Genomic DNA, 23,464 nt, shown 5'->3' with positions numbered 1-23,464 from the left:
GCTTCTATGAAAAGGTTATGTGATATGTAATCCTGCACCCTATATGTTGTTAGCTAGACCCTTTCAAGAACTAAGGATTAGCCGGTGCCTTACATCTCCTTATATCATATCAATAAAAAAAACGTCGTGAAGGAACTGCGCTTGGGCGGTTGTTTATTCTTGTTCATTACGACAGCGATGTTCTCAGAAACGGCCGACTTGAGTTTTGTCACCCGCCGTGGTTGCTCAGTGGCTATGGTGTTAGGCTGCTGAGCACTAGGTCGCGGGATCGAATCCCGGCCACGGCGGCCGCATTTCGATGGCGGCGAAATGCGAAAACACCCGTGTACTTAGATTTAGGTGCACGTTAAAGAACCCCAGGTGGCCGAAATTTCCGGAGTCCTCCACTACGGCGTGCCTCATAATCAGAAAGTGGTTTTGGCACGTAAAAACCCCATAATTTTTTTTTGAGTCTTGTCCGGAGCGAGTCCATAAGTCAGACTTAGATTCGTTTTCTTGTTTCTTTTATATTTGGATCCATACAAAGTACACATGGACAGAAGTTTCTATAAAACTTACTTTCTTTGGTCTATCGTGGTATTACGGTGAAAAGATTAAAGTTATACGTACACAGGCTTTCTTCTGATGTCGTGTGCTAAAACGCCTATAAACTTTTCTTTGACTGTCCAGACACATTTCTGCTGCAGTATAGACTTGCCCATTAGCCCATGCGAAATTTGCAGACTCTCTGCCGACGACAATCGTTAAGGAATCTATTTCTGTGAGTGTGTAAATATTAGCAACGCAATCTTTGCAATGAAGCGTGTTCGTTTCAGAATCACCATTTTCCTATTTTTGTAATTTTGTACATGCTGCCTTTCCCGACGCAATAGTCTGTATCAATAAGCATTCTTTTTTTATGGTTCCTCGTAACCCAAGTATTTGTTATTTTGACTTGCAGTGCCGACTTTTTATACACTCACTCCTGCCTGGACTGCCAAGAGGCATTTGGCAGTATGTAATAAATAAATAAATAAATAAATAAATAAATAAATAAATAAATAAATAAATAAATAAATAAATATATTTCCAAAATGCCGCGTCTAGACAGTCAGCAGACAACAGTCGACAAAAAATAAATCCCCGTAGAATTCTCGGGTTGACCTCTTTGTAGGCGGTAGCTTTTTAAGTGTCCCTCAGGATATGTTTGGCGGTAAACACATGCTCTCGGTGTTTAAATTAAAGTAAATTATGAGGTTTTACGTACCAAAACCGCGATCTGATTATGAGGCACGCCGTAGTGGGCCACTCCGGAAATTTTGACCACCTGGGGCTCCTTAACGTGCACCTAGATCTAAGTGACACCCGTGTAGATCTAGATCTACACGGGTGTTTTCGCATTTCGCCCCCATCGAAATGTGGCCGCCGTGGCCGGGATTCGATCCCGCGACCTCGTGCTAAGCAGCGCAACGCCATAGCCGCTAAGCCACCGCGGGGGGTACCGGGTGTTTCAGCGAACACTTTAAAAACTGTTTAAGGGTTGCCTGCGGCAGATAGTACAATTCTAATTCATGAATTGGTTTACTCGAAGAGGAGGGCATTACTTGCAAAAAAATGAAGTGCGTATTTGATTAATTAACAACGATTCACTAATTATGCTTTTAACTAATTCTCTTATGGCCCATATTGCAATCTACAATTTCTAGTCGTGGAGTTCGCAAGGCGGATGCACTTGGAACGAATTCTCAGGATGACGTCACTTTCGAGATAATAATTCCTGAAATTTGCGGAGAAATGCGTTGGCGCTGCAGTTACTTTTGCGCTTCAAGGCATGAAACGACGTTATGTTAATAAATTAACTGAAACGCCAATGCATATCTCCGCAAAGTTCGGGAATTAACATCTCGAAAGGATGAATTCTCAGGCTGACACCAGCGGGTATTCGCGAACGCTGCCAAATTTAAAATCCGCGCAATTCTAATGTGATGAAATTTCAAAAGTACAATGCGCATCGGCTTCCGACCGTTACTGTAGAGATTCGCCGCAGCGTCGTCACCTTGCTTCGGTTAAAACCTAATTTCGAAAAAGCAAGTTCAACGTTCTCCCTGCAACGTACTTGTTTCGCTTTACGCGAACGCGATGAACCCTCGTTGCTCGGTGGTTAAAGGTCTTCCTGCCTGCTCACAGCTTGGCGAATCTAGTCGCTGATTAGCCGACGGTTGTGCATCTAGCCTTAACAACGCTGCATGCATCTTGTGACGTGGCATGTGAGCTGGACGAGCGAGCTTATTCACGCTCTATATGTGATCGACCCATTAGGACCTACGCGACTTCCATTTTCGTCTGCTCTTTCTTGTTTTCTGCGTGTTTTTTTTCTTTCTTTTCTTCTTTTTTTCGCCTAACTCGATTTTGTGTAGAGTCATGCTTCATGGCTCGACGGGCACTGAATTTTTAATGGCGGTCATCGCACGCTTTCGCTTGCTTCTTTCGTGGGTGTATGGGGAGGGGTAGTAATGGCAGTATGAGAAAGAAGCATCCCCGTAGCGAGGAGGGGAAAAAAATCACGCGACTCTGTGGGGGCTAATAACGCCATGCGTGGAGGAACTAACCGAAAACAAAGCGTAGCCATGGTTCACCCTTTCTTTGTGAGCACAATTTGTTTTAGTTTGTCGTTGCATTGCCTCACGTAGTAAGTGCTTCGCCCTTTCGCGTTTACTTTTTCTTATTTTTTTGTGATGCAGAGTGAACGGATGACTTCGGCGGATGGTACAGCGACAGTGGTGTCGTCTGCCGTTCGACGGTCGTCTGCTCGAACCACACCGCCGGCTGGAACTGAAGCATCGCTTCAGAGGAAGCCCACGTTTTGCAAGGTTAGTAATTCGCCCTTTATGAGCTTGTGAAATCTTTGTGTTTCTAGTAGCCTATCGCGCACATTTAGAAAAATGATCGCTAACGTTAGAGGCAGCGAGGTTCCTCACGCGATGCGCTCGGACAACGAATTTTGAAACGCGGCTCTGTGATTAGATCGCTGAAAGCAACGATTATGAGCAATAGCTTTGAACGCGGTGACGATGTCTCGCTTTTCAGAAGGCTGTAGTACCTGCGATGAATATTGCTCTTACTGAAGAAGTTCACGTTTTCGTTTTTAGAACGAAGCCTTCTTTGTCTGCCGTCCCGGGTTTGCTATGTCTGCTGCTGCTGGGCGGATCGGTTGGTGGGTGTCTCGGTGGATATATTTGTGGATACATATACGAAAGTGTTTTTGTTGCACGATTGTCCGGTACCGAACACAGCGCAAGCTGCCATCAGATATAATGCAAACCGACGCAGTCCGGTGTGGCAGGTGGTGTACGTAAGTACGGGCCATATCTCCAATACAAACACGCCGCCGTATAGTGATTTCATCGCGTTCGTTTCGTTGTGATCATTCTTACTTCGTGTGAGGCCGTCGTCATCATTCCGCTGTCTTCACTCTGTCGTCACTGTATCGTCATTTCGTCTCACGCCGCCGTCGTAACGATACCGTCAAGTGTCATTCCGTCACCCGCGGCGGTAGATCAGTTGCTATGGCGTTGTGCTGCTGAGCTCCAGCTGAGCTCGTTCGGTCCCGCATTTTGGCGGGAGTGAAATACAAATACGCTCGTGTAGATTTAGTTGCACGCTAGATAGATAACCCCAGGTGGTCAAAATTAGTAACGGAATCCCCCCCACTATGGCGTGCCTGATATCGAATCGTGGTTTTTGCACGTACAAACGCAGGATTAATTTTTTTTGTCATCATTCCATCGTTGTCATCACGCCACCGTAATTATGCCGTCGACGTCATAAATCCGTCATCCCATCGTGGTCGTGCCGTCGTCGATATATGCTGTCGTAATTCCAGGTTCGTCATCCCCTGGTCGTCGAGCCTTCATCGTCATGTAGTCGTCATCACTCCAGCTCCGTGTCATCTCGTTGTTGTTATTCCTTCTTCGTAATTCAATAGTTGTCACGGGGTTATCGTACGTTGGTAGTCATTTCAGTGTCGTCACAGCGTCGCCGTCTTGAAGTCGTAGTTTTATTGTCGTAATTTGTCGTCATTTGTCGTCTGTACCCACCAAGTGTCTTTGATACTGAAATAAATTGATTGATTGATTGATTGATTGATTGATTGATTGATTGATTGATTGATTGATCTATTCGTCATACCGTTGTCTTCCCGTCGTCGTTCGATCGTCGTATGCGTGGGATCCGCATGTTCGAGCGCCACAAGGTTAGGTCCAGTGAAATGTTTTCCAGTGAACATGCGTACCCTACGCTCTTCTTTAATTGCGTGATAATTTGCTGGAAGTGTTCGATAAGGAAGTCTCAGTTTCGTCCGAAAGGCGAGGAATCGATTGCGATAGCAAATTAGTGGACAGCTATACAAAGTAAGGTTAGTAGTTTTATCGGCCGCATAAACTTGTAAACATAGGCATACTAACTAAATTAACGAGCATGGTGTCACGCGCGCAGTGAGGAAACGCGGCAGCAGCGGCGAGCGAATTGACCTTCGTGCAGCCGCTCGCATCAACGCGAACTAAGCCGCGAAAAAACAGTGCAGCGCGGACTCTGTGCCCATCGCAGACAACTTTCATGATACAGGTACTCGGGCAGCCCGGTCTACAATGCGCCCCCCCCTTCCCTACCCTCCCCCTGAAGCCTTGTGCGACGGAAGGCGGCGCGCTTCCTCCCCGCTTCCGTCCTTCCTGTGCGCGAGATTTAGCCGCGGTCGCCGACTCACTCTCGCACGCTTTCGCTCGCACATACAGCAGGTGGTGCGCGGCGACGATTTTATCACCCTTGGACTTTATACGGAACATCACGCCGACGGCGACGGCATAAATGCGCTTGGAGTGTCCATATATTTGCTGTCGCAATAAAAAATGCCTTTGGCTGGGAGCACAATTATAATCTTTGTAGTGTTTCATTCTCAGAGGCGGTCATTATTTGCACAATAAATCAAAACGCATTATTAACCAGTTACCAAATATTCGTTAATGGTTTTCAATAAATACTTTGCGGTACATTGCAAATTACAAAATGTAGCAGGTGAGTTTGCAAGTCATATCCACTTGGAATGAATTCCCAGGATGGTACCAGTTGCGAGATATGCGTCGTCAAACTTTCTGTAAAAGTGCGCTATTGCTCTATACTTACTTTTCTGACGAAAACGCAGTTTCATGCATTGAAGCGCAGAAGTAACCGCAACGCCATTGTATTTTGTCGCACACTTTGGGAAATGATACGTCGAAACTGGTGTCGTCCTGACAATTCGTTCCAGGTGAACACGCCTTGCGAAATCACCGTCTCCAATTCGTAAATCGCAAAATATGTCTCATAAAGTGATTGGCCCAAAACGTAATTAGTAATATTTTGTAATTTACCTTATGCATTTTGACTTCTCGCGCAATTTATGTCCACCTTTTGAATTAGTGCAACTTGAGGGCTTGGATTGCGCGATGTGCCACAACTGACTGCTGAAAATTCCGTGCAGTAGAAAAAAGAACACCTAGTATGCGACCGAGAAGCGGGGAACAGAACGAAATAGCAGCGGCCGTTTTGCCTTGTACCTCTTGCCTACCGATGCTGTCCGGCTATCAAAACATTTGTTCGGTGGCAGAGCCAAAGTGCTTCATATTTATGATCGCAACTCTGGCCGGGGCTAATATCTGTCAGTCGTAGTCAATATGTAATATCTGTCACTTCCAGGCAATATTTTCCTTGGGCTTCCGAGGGCTTATGTTGAAAGGAGCATAGTAAAAATCAAGAAGCGATGAATTTTTACCTGTCCAATTTGTCTTCGTTCGCCCATGTTCTCTTTGGCAGATCGCTATTTGTTATCTCGATGTATTTTTCTTTCTTTCCCAGCATATGTAATAAAACTTATCAGCCTTTTTACGTTTACTGGGGTTCGGTAATTCATTATCTAGTGATACGAAAGTGAGAACGAACATTCCGCCTTAATTTATTGAAAGCGTAAATGTTTTTCCAGCTTTCACAAATAAAAAAAGAACAAAAGAAAACATAGCAAGGCTGTTCGTCGCACTGGTTGGGAAGAATGAATGAAGAAATAGCAATGGCGGGCTATCCATCGGAATATATGGGTACAGAAACAGCAACAACAAATAGGGGCAACCAATAGCGGCCCCAGCAAGGTATCACGACTTCCATTTCGGCGTCTCGACCTGGACAGGTCTATCTTACTTGCCATCTTAGCGGGGCAGGGCTTTCTACTGGCGGTTCATCGACGGCTTTGACTCTGTGACCATCGACGCACATGCGCCACAACAGATCGAAGCGGCAAACGCAGGATGTACAACACATCAATCGCCGACCGCATAGAGAAGGAATGACTAAGGAAAAAAAAACTACAGACAAAATGCGATCCCGCGAAAAATCGTTGCCCTTCTGCGGGTCGCGTAGGGGGAGACTCTAACCCTGTCAATGAATTCTCTCGGCGGCGCGATTCTAAACGCCTCGGTAGCACGCGACCAATCGCTATCGACCGGCCGGGGTCGGCCGACCAACTGCAGCCCGTCGCGGCGATGACGTCACTGCCGGAAGGCTCGCGCACCAATCACAACCGTCTGCTCGCGTGCAGACGGCACGCTCTGAGCTGCTGCGCGCAGAAAATCGACTCGGCGAGATGTTTTCTGCGTCGGCCGAAGCTGCAGAGAACTCGTGATCGAGGAACGTGTGGTTAGCTTCGGATTGACTTCTCGGGTGACTACGGACTCGGTAGAGTCACCGCGTGGCTCGTTTCTCGCTTTGTACTTCACTTTTTTTTCACATTGGGAACGGATACTTGTGATTGTTCGGATTCAAATGTTCGCTGCCAGTTTTTCTGGGAATTCGACGAAGGAAACGGCGGGGGAAAGGCGTCTGCGTTGAAGCGTAAGTGAGAAATCGAAAAATGGTGTGACCATATATTGCTTAGAAACGAGCGTTTCGTTAGATCCGTTTGTCGTTCGGGTGTCTGTAAAGAAGGGAATCTACGCTCGCGCTATTGGTATAAGCCGTAAATTCAATTACAGCTGTGAACCGAAGCGGCTGTTGCACAGTTTCTCGCGTGACACGGCGCGCTGGCGGCTTCGCGTTTGGGATGTGAATATTGCATGCAGAAAATGCCACGGCTTGTTTTGTTCGAACTGCAGGCATTATACGGCATGTTTGAAAGGTGAACGCATCTAGCAGGCTAAATCGCAGAATGTTGCCAAAGAGCTGGAAATACGTAGTAATGATGTGCGAAGTCTTCCATAGGAACAAAATGTGTTAGTTCCCCCGAACATAGGTGCTCAAGCGTTGCTTCCCATTGTGTTTGTGACCGATTTCGGCACAATCTCTGTTCAACCCAGCATCAATAGAATCAATGTGAAGCGAAACTTTGGTGAAGTGGTAAATAAAGGTATACAACTAATTGGCATGCGTTCAACTGCGGTTGCTTTCATACTACGCAACGTGTAATAACATGCATCGTTTAGTTTGTTTATCCGCCACAAAGATGACAATTTTATTCTCGTGCAACTTTTGTGTTTATGCGCTACATTGCTTACGAGCTACGCCGAAACCGCAAAGCCAAGTTAGACGAATGTTCAGTGAGAAGTATGCGTAGCAGTGTCACGCGAGCACGAATGTTATATTTGATGCTTGTCGAAGGCAGGGGGGCTCTAACGCAAAGCTATTCCGAGCCGTTTCTATTCCATTTATGCTTAGCCCTCCACGAATGGCCAAAAATTTTGGAGCTATGCCGACTTCGCCTGTCTATACCGCGACGTCACGAAAACTGCAGAAATTCCCCGTCTAATATGACGTGTCCATGCTGATCATCATCATCAGCTTGGTTACGCCCACTGCATGACAAAGGCCTCTCCCATACTTCTCTAACTACCCCGGTCATGTACTAATTGTGGCCATGTTGTCCCTGCAAACTTCTTAATCTCATCCGCCCACCTAACTTTCTGCCGCCCCCTGCTACGCTTTGCTTCCCTTGGAATCCAGTCCGTAACTCTTAATGACCATCGGTTATCTTCCCTCCCCATTACATGTCCTGCTCATGCCCATTTCTTTTTCTTGATTTCAACTAAGATGTCATTAACTCGCGTTTGTTCCCTCACCCAATCTGCTTTTTTCCCATCCCTTAACGTTACACCCATCATTCTTCTTTCCATAGCTCGTTGCGTCGTCATCAATTTATGTAGAACCGTTTTCGTAAGCCTCCAGGTTCCTGCCCCGTACGTGAGTACTGGTAAGACACAGCTGTTATACACTTTTTCTCTTGAGGGATAATGGCAACCTGCTGTTCATGATCTGAGAATGCCTGCCAAACGCACCCCAGCCCATTCTTATTCTTCTGATTATTTCCGACTCATGATCCGGATCCGCGGTCACTACCTGCCCTAAGTATATGTATTCCCTTACCACTTCCAGAGCCTCGCTACCTATTGTAAATTGCTGTTCTCTTCCGAGACTGTCAAACATTACTTTAGTTTTCTGCAATTTAATTTTCAGACCCATTCTTCTGCTTTGCCTCTCCAGGTCAGTGAGCATGCATTGCAATTGGTCCCCTGAGTTACTAAGCAAGGCAATATCAGTGAATCGCAAGTTACTAAGGTATTCTCCGTTAACTCTTATCCCCAATTCTTCCCAATCCAGGTCTCTGAATACATCCTGTAAACACGCTGTGAATAGCATTGGAGAGATCGTATCTCCTTGCCTGACGCCTTTCTTTATTGGGATTTTGTTGCTTTCTTTATGGAGGACTACGGTGGTTGTGGAGCCACTATAGATATCTTTCAGTATGTTTACATACGGCTCGTCTACACCCTGATTCCGCAATGACTCCATGACTGCTGAGGTTTCGACTGAATCAAATGCTTTCTCGTAATCAATGAAAGCTATATATAAGGGTTGGTTATATTCCGCACATTTCTCTATCACCTGATTGATAGTGTGAATATGGTCTATTGTTGAGTAGCCTTAACGGAATCCTGCCTGGTCCTTTGGTTCACGGAAGTCTAAGATATTCCTGATTCTACTTGCAATTACCTTAGCAAAGACTTTGTAGGCAACGGAGACAGTAAGCTGATCGGTCTATAATTTTTCAAGTCCTTGGCGTCCCCTTTCTTATGGATTATGATTATGTTAGCGTTCTTCCAAGATTCCGGTACGCTCGAAGTCATGAGGCATTGCGTATACAGGGCGGCCAGTTTTTCTAGAACAATCTGCCCACCATCCTTCAACAAATCTGCTGTTACCTGATTCTTCCCAGCTGCCTTCCCCCTTTGCATAGCTCCCAAGGCTTTTTTTACTTCTCGCGTTACTTGTGGGATTTCTAATTCCTCTATATAGACTATTATCTCTTCCATTATCGTCGTGGGTGCCACTGGTACTGTATAAGTCTGTATAGAACTCCTCAGCCACTTGAACGATCTCATTCATATCAGTAATGGTGCTGCCGGCTTTTTGTCTTAACGCATACATCTGATTCTTGCCTATTCCTAGTTTCTTCTTCACTGCTTTTAGGCTTCCTCCGTTCCTGAGAGCATGTTCAATTCTATCCATATTATACTTCCTTGTGTCAGCTGTCTTACGCTTGTTGATTAACTTGGAAAGTTCTGCCAGTTCTATTCTAGCTGTGGGGTTAGAGGCTTTCATATATTGGCGTTTCTTGATCAGATTTTTCATCTCCTGCGATAGCTTACTGGTACCCTGTCTAACGGAGTTACCACCGACTTCTATTGCAGACTCCTTAATGATGCCCATAAGATTGTCGTTCATTGCTTCAACACTAAGGTCCTCTTCCTGTGTTAAAGCTGAAGACCTGTTCTGTAGCTTGATACGGAATTCCTCTATTTTCCCTCTTACCGCTAACTCATTGATCGGCTTCTTATGCACCAGTTTCTTCCGTTCCCTCCTCAAGTCTAGGCTAATTCGAGTTCTTACCATCCTATGGTCACTGCAGCGCACCTTGCCGAGCACGTCCACATCTTGTATGATGCCAGGATTAGCGCAGCGTATAAAGTCTATTTCATTTATAGTCTCGCCATTCGGGCTCCTCCATGTCCACTTTCGGCTATCCCGCTTGCGGAAGAAGGTATTCAATGTCCGCAAATTATCCCGTTCCACAAACTCTACTAACTCTCCCGTACTATTCCTAGCCGGAGATAGAAGATAGAAGATGGGTAGCCGCCGATCGCTCCAGCACTGGCTACTCGGACCTGCCGGCGAGAGTGGAATTTGTTGCGTATAATATAAATTTTTGCGTAGCAGTATAAGGTTGTCAAACCCTCTCGACACATATAAGATATCGCTGAGCACTAGTTTTAGCGCCATTTCTAACTCCCCGTCGCATGTCGCCGAGATTTTCGACCAGCCACCGCAGGCTGAGCAAGGGGAAGCGGACCAATCGCAGACACCGGCACCACTTTCCTCCCCAGATTACCTATTTTCACAGCGCTATCTCGGCCCCGTCAAAACCTTCTCCACTTCTGCGTGCTCTCGCCTCTTGTCAGCCAATTAGATTTAAAAAAAATGTTAAGGAGAACAATGCTATTCGCATTGAAAGCAAACAAAAGTGACCTCCCATATAACCGATGAAAGCGTTTAATTGGGCATTTCAAACAACGCTGCGGTTCACGGCCCTATACTTAGGTCGGAAGTTACCTAAATTTGACGTATGTAGATTGGGGAGGAGGGGTTGGGTTGGGGGGGGGGCACTGAAAGTAGAATGGAATAGTTTTACGTCATACGGTCCCAGAGTGGCGATTACGAATGTATGCGCAGAGAAATACTACCTTCAAGGATTCTGTGCCTTTTGTGTCATTGTGGCCAATACCCATTCTAGATGACTGGTTAAGGATGGGCAAACACCCAGTGTCACGTACCGAGCGTGAACAGTCCAGATTTTTAAACTGCGCCATCTGCGGGATGAGCCCACATTTTTTGGTGGCATAGCTAGATTGCCAGAAAAGAAAATTTTGTCTGCGTATGATAAGAGTGATATTCGCATTCAACTGTTGTACAATAGGCGTACAGGCTGAGCAGACGCACTCGCCAACTTCCCTCTAAACTTCACTGGCAAAAAAAAATTCATTGTTCCAGCCATCCGCCTCAATGTTGCCTCGAATTCAAGTACAGCGTAAAAGTGGCGAGAACTACCGTGTGATCATGACGCTCACAGTTCCGTGACGCATGCGCTCATGACGTCATGCTCTTCTTACTGAAGTCGGTTAGTGCTCGAGGCACGTTACTCAATAAAAATTATGAGAGTATCTATCACCAGTTTTTATCGTACTCGTACTCAAAACGCTTCACAAAATGCAACGGTCTGCTTAGGTTTGTGGGGCATTGCGTGGTGGAGGCACCTAAAAAATAATCTATGAACTGGAACTTCAGTGTCGTTCATTCTTTTTATTTTCTTTTAAGAGAAGAGAAACGTGAGGGTAGGTTTTTCAGGGACCGGCTATCTCGAAGTTTGAAACACTACTCAGTAAAAAAGAAACAAAGAGAAAAGAACATTAAAATAGCGATAAACTACACGCCACTATAACACAGGTCACAAGCGCGCAATCAGCGTTCCTCAAGCACTGAGTACTTGAAGAACGCTCAAGTACTCTTTTATTGGCTTAATCACAAAAGTACACTCACCATAATCCTGAGCTATATAAGTGCTGCGGAGCTTCAGTGTAGCGCATGTTTTTTTTTTAATGTTATCGTGTTTAACAAGGCACCAATTAAATTGAACGAGATATGACATGCAAGAGATCACAAACCTTTCAAATTTTTACAACCTAAAGAAAAATGGTTAGCTTGATTAGAAAGCATAGCATATACAAGTTCTCGTTTGGAATTATTGCAAACCGAAGATGCGAGAAATCGTAATGCAGCGCAGTCATATCGGGATGTGACACGATACCACATGATAACAGGACATATCGTGATTTCGCGCGCTAACACTTGATATCGATGCGATGTCGTAGTGCTGAACTGTGCGGTCAACAGCCCTAAAGAGACCCACGTTGCGTCCTGTATGCCCCAGTTACCTTGTATACAGATTTGAGAACTGGCTCGCCTCGGTTTGCGCTATCTCATCAACTATTTACGACTCCGAGCGTGTCTTCCTTTTCTAGATACACTGTGCGCTTACATAAAACTGCATAACCGTTGCCAGGCCAAAGAGTTTGAATGATGATCCGCTGTAAAACGCTTGTCCCTCCGGGGTGGGTATTACCAGGATGAGTCGCGATCACGTAAAACCGTTTACAACGTTCGGGCCGGAGAGCGCTGTATTGATTACGATGCTTAACAGAGCGCGACTGAATGCGCCCTGGCCAATTACAGCTCGAGCGTAAAACATGTCCTCATTTTGACATATCTTTTTCACCATCTCCGCTTTATTTTATTTTTTTGTTGCGCACTTCGCAGCGCTAACTTCAAAGCATACACAAAATATAAAAATAAGGGAACATATTCCTACTCACTAGTTCGTTTGATTACTGCATCGGAGTATTTGCCTTCGTTGCTTTTATCTATTAGCACGTGGGAATAGTTTGTGGTTCCGAACCAACTGAGAAAGGAGATTTGTTTGAAAATGATGTTTTCTAGTCATTTACTAACAATTTTTGTCTGTTTCTATAGAGTTTATACAGATGTTTCGTTCGTTTGTTTGTGTGTGTGTGTGTGTGTGTGTGTGTGTGTATGTGTGTGTGTGTGTGTGTGTGTGTGTGTGTGCGTGTGTGTGTGAGCGAGCGAGTGCGTGAGTGCGTGAATGAGTGAGTGAGTGAGTGAGTGAGAGTGAGTGAGTGAGTGAGTGAGTGAGTGAGTGAGTGAGTGAGTGAGTGAGTGAGTGAGTGAGTGAGTGAGCGAGTGAGTGAGCGAGTGAGCGAGCGAGTGCGTGAGTGAGTGAGTGAGTGAGTGAGTGAGTGAGTGAGTGAGTGAGTGAGTGAGTGAGTGAGTGAGTGAGTGAGTGAGTGAGTGAGTGAGTGAGTGAGTGAGTGAGTGAGTGAGCAGTACAGATTCTCTATACGCTGCTTGTGGTCTTACGGGCTTACACGTGTTGTTGACTAATACATAGTCTAGCGGTATTGTCAAATCCAAGGAATGTGGTCAACAGTCGTTGAACAAAAATGTCGTGGGACATAAAGGTTCAGTTGTTTGTTTGATTTATTTATTTATTTATTTATTTATTTATTTATTTATTTATTTATTTATTTATTTATTTATTGACAATTAGACTTGTCAGGGTGGCATCCCTAGTTCGACCATTGTTAATCACTCTATCTTCATGTGAACCTATATTCCTTGTAAGACTGTATACCATGTCGCCCACGTTACTTGAATGAACGCTAAAGACAATTCTGAATGAATTTAGAAGGATAATATATTTTTGTAAAACTGTATTTTCATTTAATCGGGTGGTAAATTGTCCGGTATTACTGGTTAAAATTAGGCCTAATTGGCTCACGTGGGCAGCTGACCGACCATGATCACTTTGGCCACTCTTTTTCCACCCATTCCCATATATGCAACATAGACCAAAGCGCCCAGCCTTTCCACTTAGGATGTAATCAATTCATTGTTACGCTTTCTTGAATTTCACGCACGAAGCTTAGCGTTGGTACGTCAGTGTGACGTCACGGACTTCAAAAAGTGTTTTCTGCTATTGAAGGCCGGCTCTCGAGCAGGGAAAGTTATCCGAACTCGCCACGTTGAGTCGTAGTTTTCTTCAGAATGCAGTGTAGCCCTTCTTTTACTGGTAAACTGTACACTAGAACTGAGCAGACGCTGTCAGCATCTATGACGTCACGGAATGCCGGTGCATGTTGTTCAGGGCAGCGTCGCGACCAGTGTTTCGCTATCACGCGCACGGTGCTCTTAAACATTTCCTTGAAACGCACATGCATATCCGAACTTCGGCTGTGACTAACGCACATGAAACAGCGGGCCAGATATGTGCGCACTGGCGCTTATATAACCGTCATCTCGATTACGCTTACGTGTCTGAGTTTACTTATTCACGCTTTCGAGAACTCCTAGTCGAAATGAAACGTTTTCGCTGCATATTGAAAGGCGTGTCAGGTTGAGAGAATTACCTTTTAGAATGTTTCGTGCCATAACCAGAATCCTATTATGAGGCGCGGCGCAATGGGCAGGGAGGGGGGGTGGCTCCGGATTAATTTAAACTTTTTAGTAAAGCAATCAACGGGGCTAGTTGGTGGACGCTCTACTTGCACTCAATGCCCTTGCACCTGATTCCCGGTACACGAACTTTTTTTTTTGCATTTCGACTCCTTATAAATGCGGTCCTTGTGGACGGAGTCGAACCTGCGACCTCGAATGCTCAGCTGTGCGATGCCGTAGCATCTGGGCTACTGCAGCTGGTCTACGGTGATCTAAGGTGATAATCCCTAAGCTAGCGACATGAGGCGGCAATGGAAGGATATGTTCTGCGAGGATAGCGTCATTAACCGCTATTCGCGGTCAAAAGATATATGAGGCGGGAGAGAGAGAGAAACTAATGAGAGAACAGCTGCAAATTGACTCGGAGGGTGCAGACTGCAATGGAGTGATCCCGAGTAACAAGATAATCTCTATGTTTACGAGATATCAAGAAGAAGAAGGCCCTTTCCGCACTTCGTTATATAGCTTGATAGGTTAAGACCGGTGCCAGGAGGTCAGTGGCCCTCCCGCACGCGATGGGCGTATCGCGGACTCTGACGGGTCTGCGCTATCAGCATTCGCTACTGCACCACCCCGGAGCGCACGCAGCATGTAGTGTAACAAAGCCTAACCGCTTTGTGTCACGGGATGGGGTGGATCCTCGCGGAGGCCCGTCATTATATTCGTGACTCGCTCGTTTAGATGTTGTACGCTGATACGATGACGGTGTCTGGGAAGCGGGATGGCCAAGCGCTCTAATAAGGTCGTACGATCACAGAGCCCGTTTAACAGAGTGTATCGCGATAATTAACGTAGTTCTTGCTGGATTCACCTTACTGTTTTGTCCTTCGTGACAAGGGCACGACCACAATAACGACGCAATCGGCTATTCTTTCATTGTCACGTGACCTTCTAGCGCAACCCTTTTGTAGCGACATCTGTTACGGGCTGTTCCCCGGCTCGCATTTACGAGCAAAGCTTAAGGTAACCGGTATAAATTGCTCGACATCGTGTAACCTGATTTGAATAAATAAAGAGGGAGGGAGGGAGGGAGGGAGGGAGGGAGGGAGGGAGGGAGGGAGGGAGGGAGGGAGATGTTTGACCATGTCTGGCACGCTACACCAGAAGCGGGCTTCTTCACACGACGACCAATAATGAGGGAAAGCCGAAACTGACGAGTACGTTTAGCGGGAGTCGCGGTCACACATGCGCGCAGGGACGTCTTTTAAAGCGCATCGAGCGTACCAAATATATTATTATCTACGACTGAAAAACATCAAAAGGAAGAGTAACAGCTCTACCCCGAGTGCGAAGCAGTGATAGTGATTCGAAATGCAATACTAAATAGCCCCAATCTTTGACGTTGAAAAGTCATAATGATGAAATCGCGCAACTATGGAGACACATCGTTGTTAAGCTTCCTCTTGCACTTCTCTTGTCTCCTGCGATGTCGCGACGGTGTTTTCACCTCTTGTTTCCTGTTGAAGTATCAAGCACCTGAGCGCGTCTTTGGCGGTGCTTATGCGATTTGCAGTTGGTATACGTACAGTAGCGAGCAATAGTCTGAAGACCACATGTGCTACCAAATAAGCCGTTGTCTTCACAGCCTAGGTATGAAGGCTGAAATCAAATGGTTAAACCTACGTACGCCTGGTATACCAATGTGGCGTATTAAAACAATTTCACTTTGCACGGACTGTGCCTGAAGAAATGTATTATTGTTATTATTTTGTTTTTGTTTCGGATACCATGACCTCTAGACTTTCGTTCTCAACTGTAGATAGGTGCAAATACTCTAGTCTTTGGGTGCAATGCACTTTCTTTTCCGACTCCACTTAAAATGCGTGACTTGTTTTCTTGATACTTTCTTCTTTATAATTGCCACGAGTACGTGGCGATGATGATAGGGATGATGATAATGATGATGGCTCTTTTCATGTGGAGTATTGACAGACACAATGAGAATTGGAAAAAAAAAAGACAGAACAGCTACATCTGTTTAAAATAAACGCAAATGAATAGATAATTACCAGATCAATGGCAGTCTTAGTGTGCAGCAAGAATAGCGTTGGTTGAGAGCGGATCGCTAAGCACGGCCAAGGATTTTAGATGCACTCTTTAGGTTACGCCAGGAAAAAAATTATCCTGGAGCTTTTCTGGCCCAAATCACAATCTGATTAGGAGTCATGCCGTAGCGGGGCCTTCGAAATAATTGTGACACACCTGAGGTTCTTTAACCTTAATCTACGTGCACGAGAGTTCCTGCATTTCGCCCCCATCGAAATGCGACTGCCGCGGTCGAACCCGCGACCTCATGCTTAGCAGCGTGACGCCATAGCCACTGGGCCACCGTGAAGGGCAGCTAAAACTGGAGCCTTCACAGGGTATAGCACGTGTCTACATATGCTTCCGTGAGGACTGATAAACTTTGAGAAGGCTCCGCGCCTGCGTCCAAAGCGCCTGACGGCTCTACGAATGCTCACTGCGTATTTGTAAATTAATTAGTGGTTTTGAGCTTTTGCCACACACAATTTAAGGCCCTCGCCAGAACGTATGCACAAGGAATACTCGTTTCCGGCGTACTTATTTGCTGATAAGCTTTCCTTTACTATCCTGTTGCAATCGCTTAAGACGGCATCCCGCATCATCCTGTTTCTCGAGCACGGACGAGCAAAATTAACAGCTTATGGTGCCACGTGCACGTGTGGCACGTGCACGTGGCATGTCACGTGCACTTGCCACACGTGACATGTCACACGCGACTTGTTCGCACGTGGCAGCAAACCAAACGTAAGCAGGAGAGGACGGAAAAGGTTTGCACTATAAATGCTCTTACCAGCCTGACGCTGTAAAAACAAAAAAATGGCTGTGGCTTAGGTAAGGTTAAGCCCAGGATGCGAAGCATACTAGCCTTTATTTTAGTTGTTGAACCACTGTTTAGCCTGGTGAACTGCTGTTGCTTGGCTATATTTGGTTCGGCTAGACGAAGAAACAACTCATGCATTACTTCTTCGCCTTCAAGAGTGGAACGCGACAGCGTTCCCGTCGACCCGCCAAGGGGTGTAAGACAATGGGCTACAGGGCAGCGACTACGCGCCCCGCATTGGACGCGGTGAGCGTCGAGCAAAGCAGCGTTCGGCGCGGCAACGAAATGTGCGCCTGAGCAAGAGACGCACGCCTTAGAAACAGCGCGTTTCTAAGGCAACACCGCATTCACTAGAGGCGCTTTTGTACCGCTTTGAAGCGTTGTACTCGTGGCTCAGTGGTAGCGTCTCCGTCTCACACTCCGGAGACCCTGGTTCGATTCCCACCCAGCCCGTCTTGCAAGAGTTGAGCCAAAGCCACTTCTCCTCTGTCGTGACGTCACGGTGTCACGTGATTTCATGGTCACCGCCGCGCCTGAGGAGCTGGGTTGAGCCCTCGTAATATGCTTCGCATAAAAAAGTCGGCGCCTCTTGTGTTCTGCATGACTGCGGTGGCATTCTAACGGCGCCAGATGGAGGCAGCGTTCGTGGCGCGGCACGGCCTTATCACCCGCGGCGCGCAACGGCCGTGTCATGCGTTGTCGTTACATGCGAAGTTCAACCAAGCGAGGCGAGCGGCGAGAGCGCGTCGCAGGTCACGGAGCGCCCGACACACACCGCTACCGACCGCTTGGATGCAGCGCGCCGTAAGGCCGACGGTGGCGTCGCTAATGGAGACAACTATGAATTGCTCTCGTGCGCTAACCACTCATATGTTTGGGCTAGAAAGCCGCACCGAGGTGACGAGCTATCGCTGTTAGGTTTCTTTTTTTCTTTTTTCGCGCGGCTAAGACTGAAGGCTTACAAGCTATAAGTTTGCTTATAGCTTGTAACAACCCCCCCTCCCGCCCCCTGCCCGTTCTCAAAAGAAATTCCAAAGCTTGCCGAATAATCGCAGCATGCTGTTCCTACTCTAAAACGCAGTGCTCCTACTGATGAGGTACCAGTTGCAGATGAGCGAGTCATATCCGTACTACGGTTGCTGTTGGCGTTTCCGTGGGCTCTTTGAGAAGTCAGCGCACTGTGCGGGGGCTTAAAGTGCGATGCATGCACACGATACACCGAAGGCAGTGCTGGCCTCCCTCGAGTAAGGGTAAGGCTCTACGAGCTAGCTTCATTTCGCATGCAGAACATTCCAGCCACAAAAAGCGTGCTCGCCAAATCTGAGCACAGAGAGAATGGCGCGCCGGAAACGCTTGTATGCAGCGCGTTGGGTGCGCGTTAAAGAACCCCAGCTGGTCGATATCAACTGGCAGCGCCTCTGCAGCTGCGTATGTCGTAACAACTGCATTACTTGACGACATAGAAGGGGCGATGAGGGACACTGCATTAGATTGTACTCGTAAAGTATTGTTTCAAAACGCTATTTTCGTTCACCTGACAGAGAAACTAAACAAAATTGTCACTGAACGTAGATATTTTCTGAAGTTGACCGCTAAAATCTCAGGGAAGCCAGGTTAATGTGACGTCGCCAACATTGGGCGAAATAGGGAGGCGTTAGCCTGGAGCCAACATTCTGTCAGTGGACTTGTCCTCAATATATTGCAGGGGCCCTGCTAATGATGACAAGTCCACTTTTCTATATGTTGGCTCCAGGCTGGTGCTGCTTCGTCCGCCAACTCTTGATCACTTCAAATCTACATCTTCCTGCGAACCGGTTGTTTAGCGTGACGTCATGAACTCAAATATATTTTCTTGCATTTGGGATCTTCTTTAGGCGTAGAAAGCGTTTTCACAACTTGCCCCGGTTGACTATTGGGTCTTTTTAAAGTTAAATGTAGTCCTTACTTTAGCGTTAAACAGTTAACATGCTCCCATGCAGACGTTCTCAAGAACAATGACGTCATTGCGGGTTGGCGCAGGAACATCACGGTGGCCTTGCCACCGATCTTTACGTCTTCTACAGCTTACTAAGTCTCATCTCTCGGCAATAGTGGCCGTCATGCTATTGCAGGAATGCAATTCCCTAAATCAGCTTATCCTCACATTCATCTTTAGTGTCCTTTCAAACGTCTCGTCGACCAGTCAGATCCCCCACGCGTAACAGTCCAGAGAGGACTTCTGAGGCTATGACAGAACGGTGTTTACCCTTTCTTTCTTTCTTTCCAGACTGCAACCGAAAAAGAATATACAAGGAGGCTCCGTAACCACGTGGTCCAAGGGACATGCGGTGAGCGAGCGTCGGCCGGAGGTCGCATGTGCCGCAGATGCGCCAGGGCTTCCCTCTCCAGTGGACGCTGGCCCTGGTGCTACACGTCCTGACCGGCGCCCTCCTCCCGCAAGTCGTCTGGGCTGACGAGAGTGAGTCGCACAACCCAAGAAGAGCCCCCCCCCCCCCCCCACTCACCTTCTTTGTGCGATAGGCGTTCGACACAGACTTATTTACTATACAGTAAAACCGAGTTATAACTAAGTTGAAGAGGGAGCCAGAATTACTTCGTTATATCCGTTATTTAGTGTACTACGCTATGGATCTTCATGGGGACTTCAATGAGAATTTCACTTACTTCGTTATAACCATTATTTTGTTATATCCCGTTTCGTTATAACGAGGTTTTACTGAATACTGTGCACGCCGCATTACTGCCGCGGTACTTTTTTTCTTTTCTAGTGCGATAACACTATAGGCAGACCTCATATACTTTCTAGGTATCTGTCTGGCGATAAATGTTGGCCGCTACCTAAGGCAGGGAAATCTAACCCAGCGTCTCAGAGCGCTAGCTTATGGCTTGATGGTTAGATCATTGAGCTGGTAGTGTACTGGAAGACAGAGGTTCAATCCCACCATTCGTCACGTATTTCTTTATAGCATTCAGAATCAGTTTATTTTTTTTTTCCGCATTGACGTGGTTACATATAAAAGTATACAAGGGACTTTGTAAGCAGACTTCGCCTGCTTTAGAGGTATTCACCTACTTTGGAGGTATATAGAAGAACACTCGAAGTGTGTTTGGCGATTTCGCCACAGTGTGCACTTAATCGCAAAAGAGATACGAGGTATAGAAACGTCACTTTGATAAGTGCGTATATATAACCTGGCGCCCAAATTGCCTCGTCAAACAGGTCCACTACGAATAGGCAGTGAGACCGATTGCAAAATTAGACCGTAAGTCTCCCACTAGCGTTAACATAAGTTAGGGATGTAAGCTTTACAATGCGTGAATGAATGTAGCTTATGTATTTTGTTACGCCAATCCTGTGTATACCCTAGTGCCCACACAGAACCTGCAGCACGCACAAGACGTTTTACTTACCACACTCGCTAAGTGCCCACACTCACTCTGCAGCATCCACAAGACGTTTTACGTACCACACTCACTAACGACTGCGTCCTAACCCCCCCCCCCCTCGCCCCCCAAATAAAGAAAGGCTTCTTTTCTGCCCCGTTTTCGTCTTCCCCGGTCAAGGGCGGTCAACCGGAGGTACCCCTCCTTTGGTCAATCTTTTGCCTGTCTTTTTCTTGTCCTCTTTCGGCAAAAAAAGGTGTTGTCGGTCTTGTGGCGTGAGCTACCTCCACAAGTCACGGGACATCGGTTCGTGATATGCCGACGGCTTTAAGTTCAATTGGATGGGCAGCCGGAGAAGAGGCGCAACGGGACCTTGTCAAGGAGAGAAAGATTAATGCCTCTCTCGGCCGGGTGTTCTGTTCGCGTGGCGTGGGTAGCCACCCTATAGCGTGGACGATGAGTGGCGTTGAAACCGACCGTGACGCCGAACGAAGTCACGTGATACCATACACTACGACTGCGTGCTCAGAACACTGACGGCTTTGACTTGCTCGCGCGGTGCGTTGGTGGCTCGGATGGCGTGCCATGCCACCATCGCGCGTTGAAGTCTCGGCTGACTCGCCGTGGGCGTGACGCACTGTTTTGAAAGAAGAAAAAAAAATAGGCCGAGGCGCCTCCTGTTCTGTGCGCTTTAGACAGCGGTAGTCACAACCGGAGTCGGGACTCTCGTCCTTCCGTCGACTTTCTTAATCGAGCGCCATTCGAGGAGATGCAATGGCTGGGAGTAGTGACTATTACGGTCGGGTAGTGTTTACGTGACCATTGGTACGCTGGTGTGAACGTTGGAATGCCTTGCCAGGCGAGTTTCGTTCGTAGTTACTGATCGATTATTTTTTCTCTGCAATTCGTGCGTGATGTTATCCTCACTCTTACAATAGTCCCAACGGGGCTGCAGCATCTAAAAAAATGAAAAAAAACAGAGCTTAAGGTCATTGGACAAGGAAGATAGGACGCTCTGTGTCGTCGCCGTTGTCCGTTTGTTAAAAACACAACTTTTGACATTTTGTTAATTACTCAATCATGCATTTAGATTTCGTGTGCACTTATATTGTCCGCCTCTTCAAGAGTAACCCAGCTCGAAGACTAAATTATGCCATCTGCCACAAGTGATTTTTTTCTTAATTCTGTATGTCACGTAAGAAAAATAAACACCCTGCATTGTTCAGTAATATTGCACGTTCCCCTGTAATATCATTATCGTCACCTGCAACGTTCCTGTTGCCAGTCACGCGCGATGCAGTGCCACCCGGCCGTAGAGTTAATTGCCCCGTGCGTCGTGTTTCCACCCGCACGTTTGCGACGCGCAGAGTGCTCGAGCCTCGGCTTCGGCGGCGGCGCCTGGCTCAACCCGTGCGGCTACTGCGTGGGCGGCAACACGGGCCTGGAGCGCACGCACGGCCGCGACTGCCGGGGCGCCTGCGGCGGCACGGCGCGCAGGGACTGCAACGGGGTGTGCGCCGGCGGCGCCTACGTCGAGCCATGCTCCGGCCAGTGCGTCTGTGAGTAGAACGACGATGCTCCGTCCGTCCCCGCTCGCTCAAGTGCTGGAGAACCGGAAGCCCTTCGCGCAGTGGAAGATTATTGTTGTTGCAGTGCTTCTCGTTTAGAACGCAGCTGTTTGGCGCCCGTACCTGGGTTTCGCGTCGCCGTCGCGCCTCGCCGTTGTCCCTCGCCGTAACCAGCTCCGCAGTCGGAGCCAGCGCGCTGCTCTAGCTGCGCGCGCTCCAGGAGCCATCTCGCGCGCACGGCGCGAGCCTTGCTCTCTTCCCTCCTCCTCTAATTCGACCCCTGTGCGGCGGCAATCAGCGCCGGCTCGGTGGCGGCTGATCTCGATGATGTGCTGCTGCCCAAGCCGGAACACAGTTACCGCCGTTCGCCACTGCATGTATTTGTAATGCGTTCTTTTAAGCGAAACTTCTTTTTGCCTACCGCCTCCCCCCGTGATTTGGCGTGTGGTCGTCGTCGGCTGCCTCGCCGACTAAGAAATTATCAGACATGTTTTTGGTGCAAGTTAAAACACACACAAAACGAAGACAAAACGGGTGGCATGTGTCTTCCTTTTGTGTGTGTTCTAACTTGCGGCAAAAAACATGTCTTTTAGCAGGCACTAACTAGGACAATAAGCAGTTCTGCTGTGAGAAAGTATCGCTGCTCTAGCCACCGTGCTGGCGCCGTCGAGGTTACGACCGCTTTCGCGAGGTTTCGCCTCATTCGGCACCGGACGCCCCCATGTGTACGGCCGCAAGCGTTTGGAAGCGCTGTAGCCGAGCTCGCGTTCTTCGCGCATTCCTAAGAACGCTTTCGACTGTCTACTTCAAGGCGTCCGGTGGCTGTCGCGCGAAATCTCGCGAAGGTGACAGTACCGGCCAGCTTGACCGAGAATATACCGCCCCTGCACAAAACTTACCTTTTGCTCAACAAAGTACGCATGCCCCGCGGCAGATTATACTGTGATTCGCTGTTTTGTGTTGCCGGCTTACCGAAGCTTCTGAAATTACAGACTTTTAGCGTGCCCGCTATTCCGGCAAACCGGGGCGGTTTGGGCGGATTGCCGGATGGTCGGGAGCATAAACGTGAGCGGCCAGATTGGTGGCGCCAGCTGGTGGTGCAGAGCTCAACCACCTAAACACAGAGCCAATCACTATATTCTTCTTAGCTGTAGTGCAAGTTTTCGACAGCGGCGTAATTGTGAACACAATTGAACACAACCAGCAGCGAAGCAGAATAAAGTAGGTTACTACAATTTTAGCTCTGTGTTTGTCTGATTGAGCTCTACAGCGCCAGGCGGCTGCACCGCTCCGGCCTCTCACGTTTACGCCCCCGACCATCCGGTAATCCGCCCAAACCGCCCCGGTTTGCCGGAATAGCTGACACGCTAAAGGTCTCTATTAGCGTGATAAAAAACTATACCAATACCCAATAAGAGGCGAATGCGCGTAGCCATACAATTCACACGCTTTGCGGGTGTTATTTAAGCTTGCAGCGCAGGGTTGATAA

General features: G+C 47.4%; 1 protein-coding gene across 1 annotated transcript in view; it reads left to right on the top strand.

The window, feature by feature from the left end:
- The window catches only part of LOC135912729 (uncharacterized), a 70,573-nt gene that overhangs the window by 1,147 nt on the left and 45,962 nt on the right, over positions 1-23,464 (top strand). Inside the window, exons 2-4 of the mRNA XM_070525637.1 lie at positions 2,721-2,849; positions 19,290-19,481; positions 21,775-21,966. Of these exons, the coding sequence (XP_070381738.1) occupies positions 19,388-19,481; positions 21,775-21,966 (286 nt within the window). The 5' untranslated portion in view covers positions 2,721-2,849; positions 19,290-19,387. The remainder of the gene's footprint in view (positions 1-2,720; positions 2,850-19,289; positions 19,482-21,774; positions 21,967-23,464) is intronic.

The sequence above is a fragment of the Dermacentor albipictus genome, chromosome 9 (genome assembly GCF_038994185.2).
Source record: "Dermacentor albipictus isolate Rhodes 1998 colony chromosome 9, USDA_Dalb.pri_finalv2, whole genome shotgun sequence".
Classification (NCBI taxonomy): Eukaryota; Metazoa; Arthropoda; class Arachnida; order Ixodida; family Ixodidae; genus Dermacentor; species Dermacentor albipictus.
Note: the sequence above shows the minus strand (reverse complement) of the source record. Positions and strands in the feature narration are given on the sequence as shown.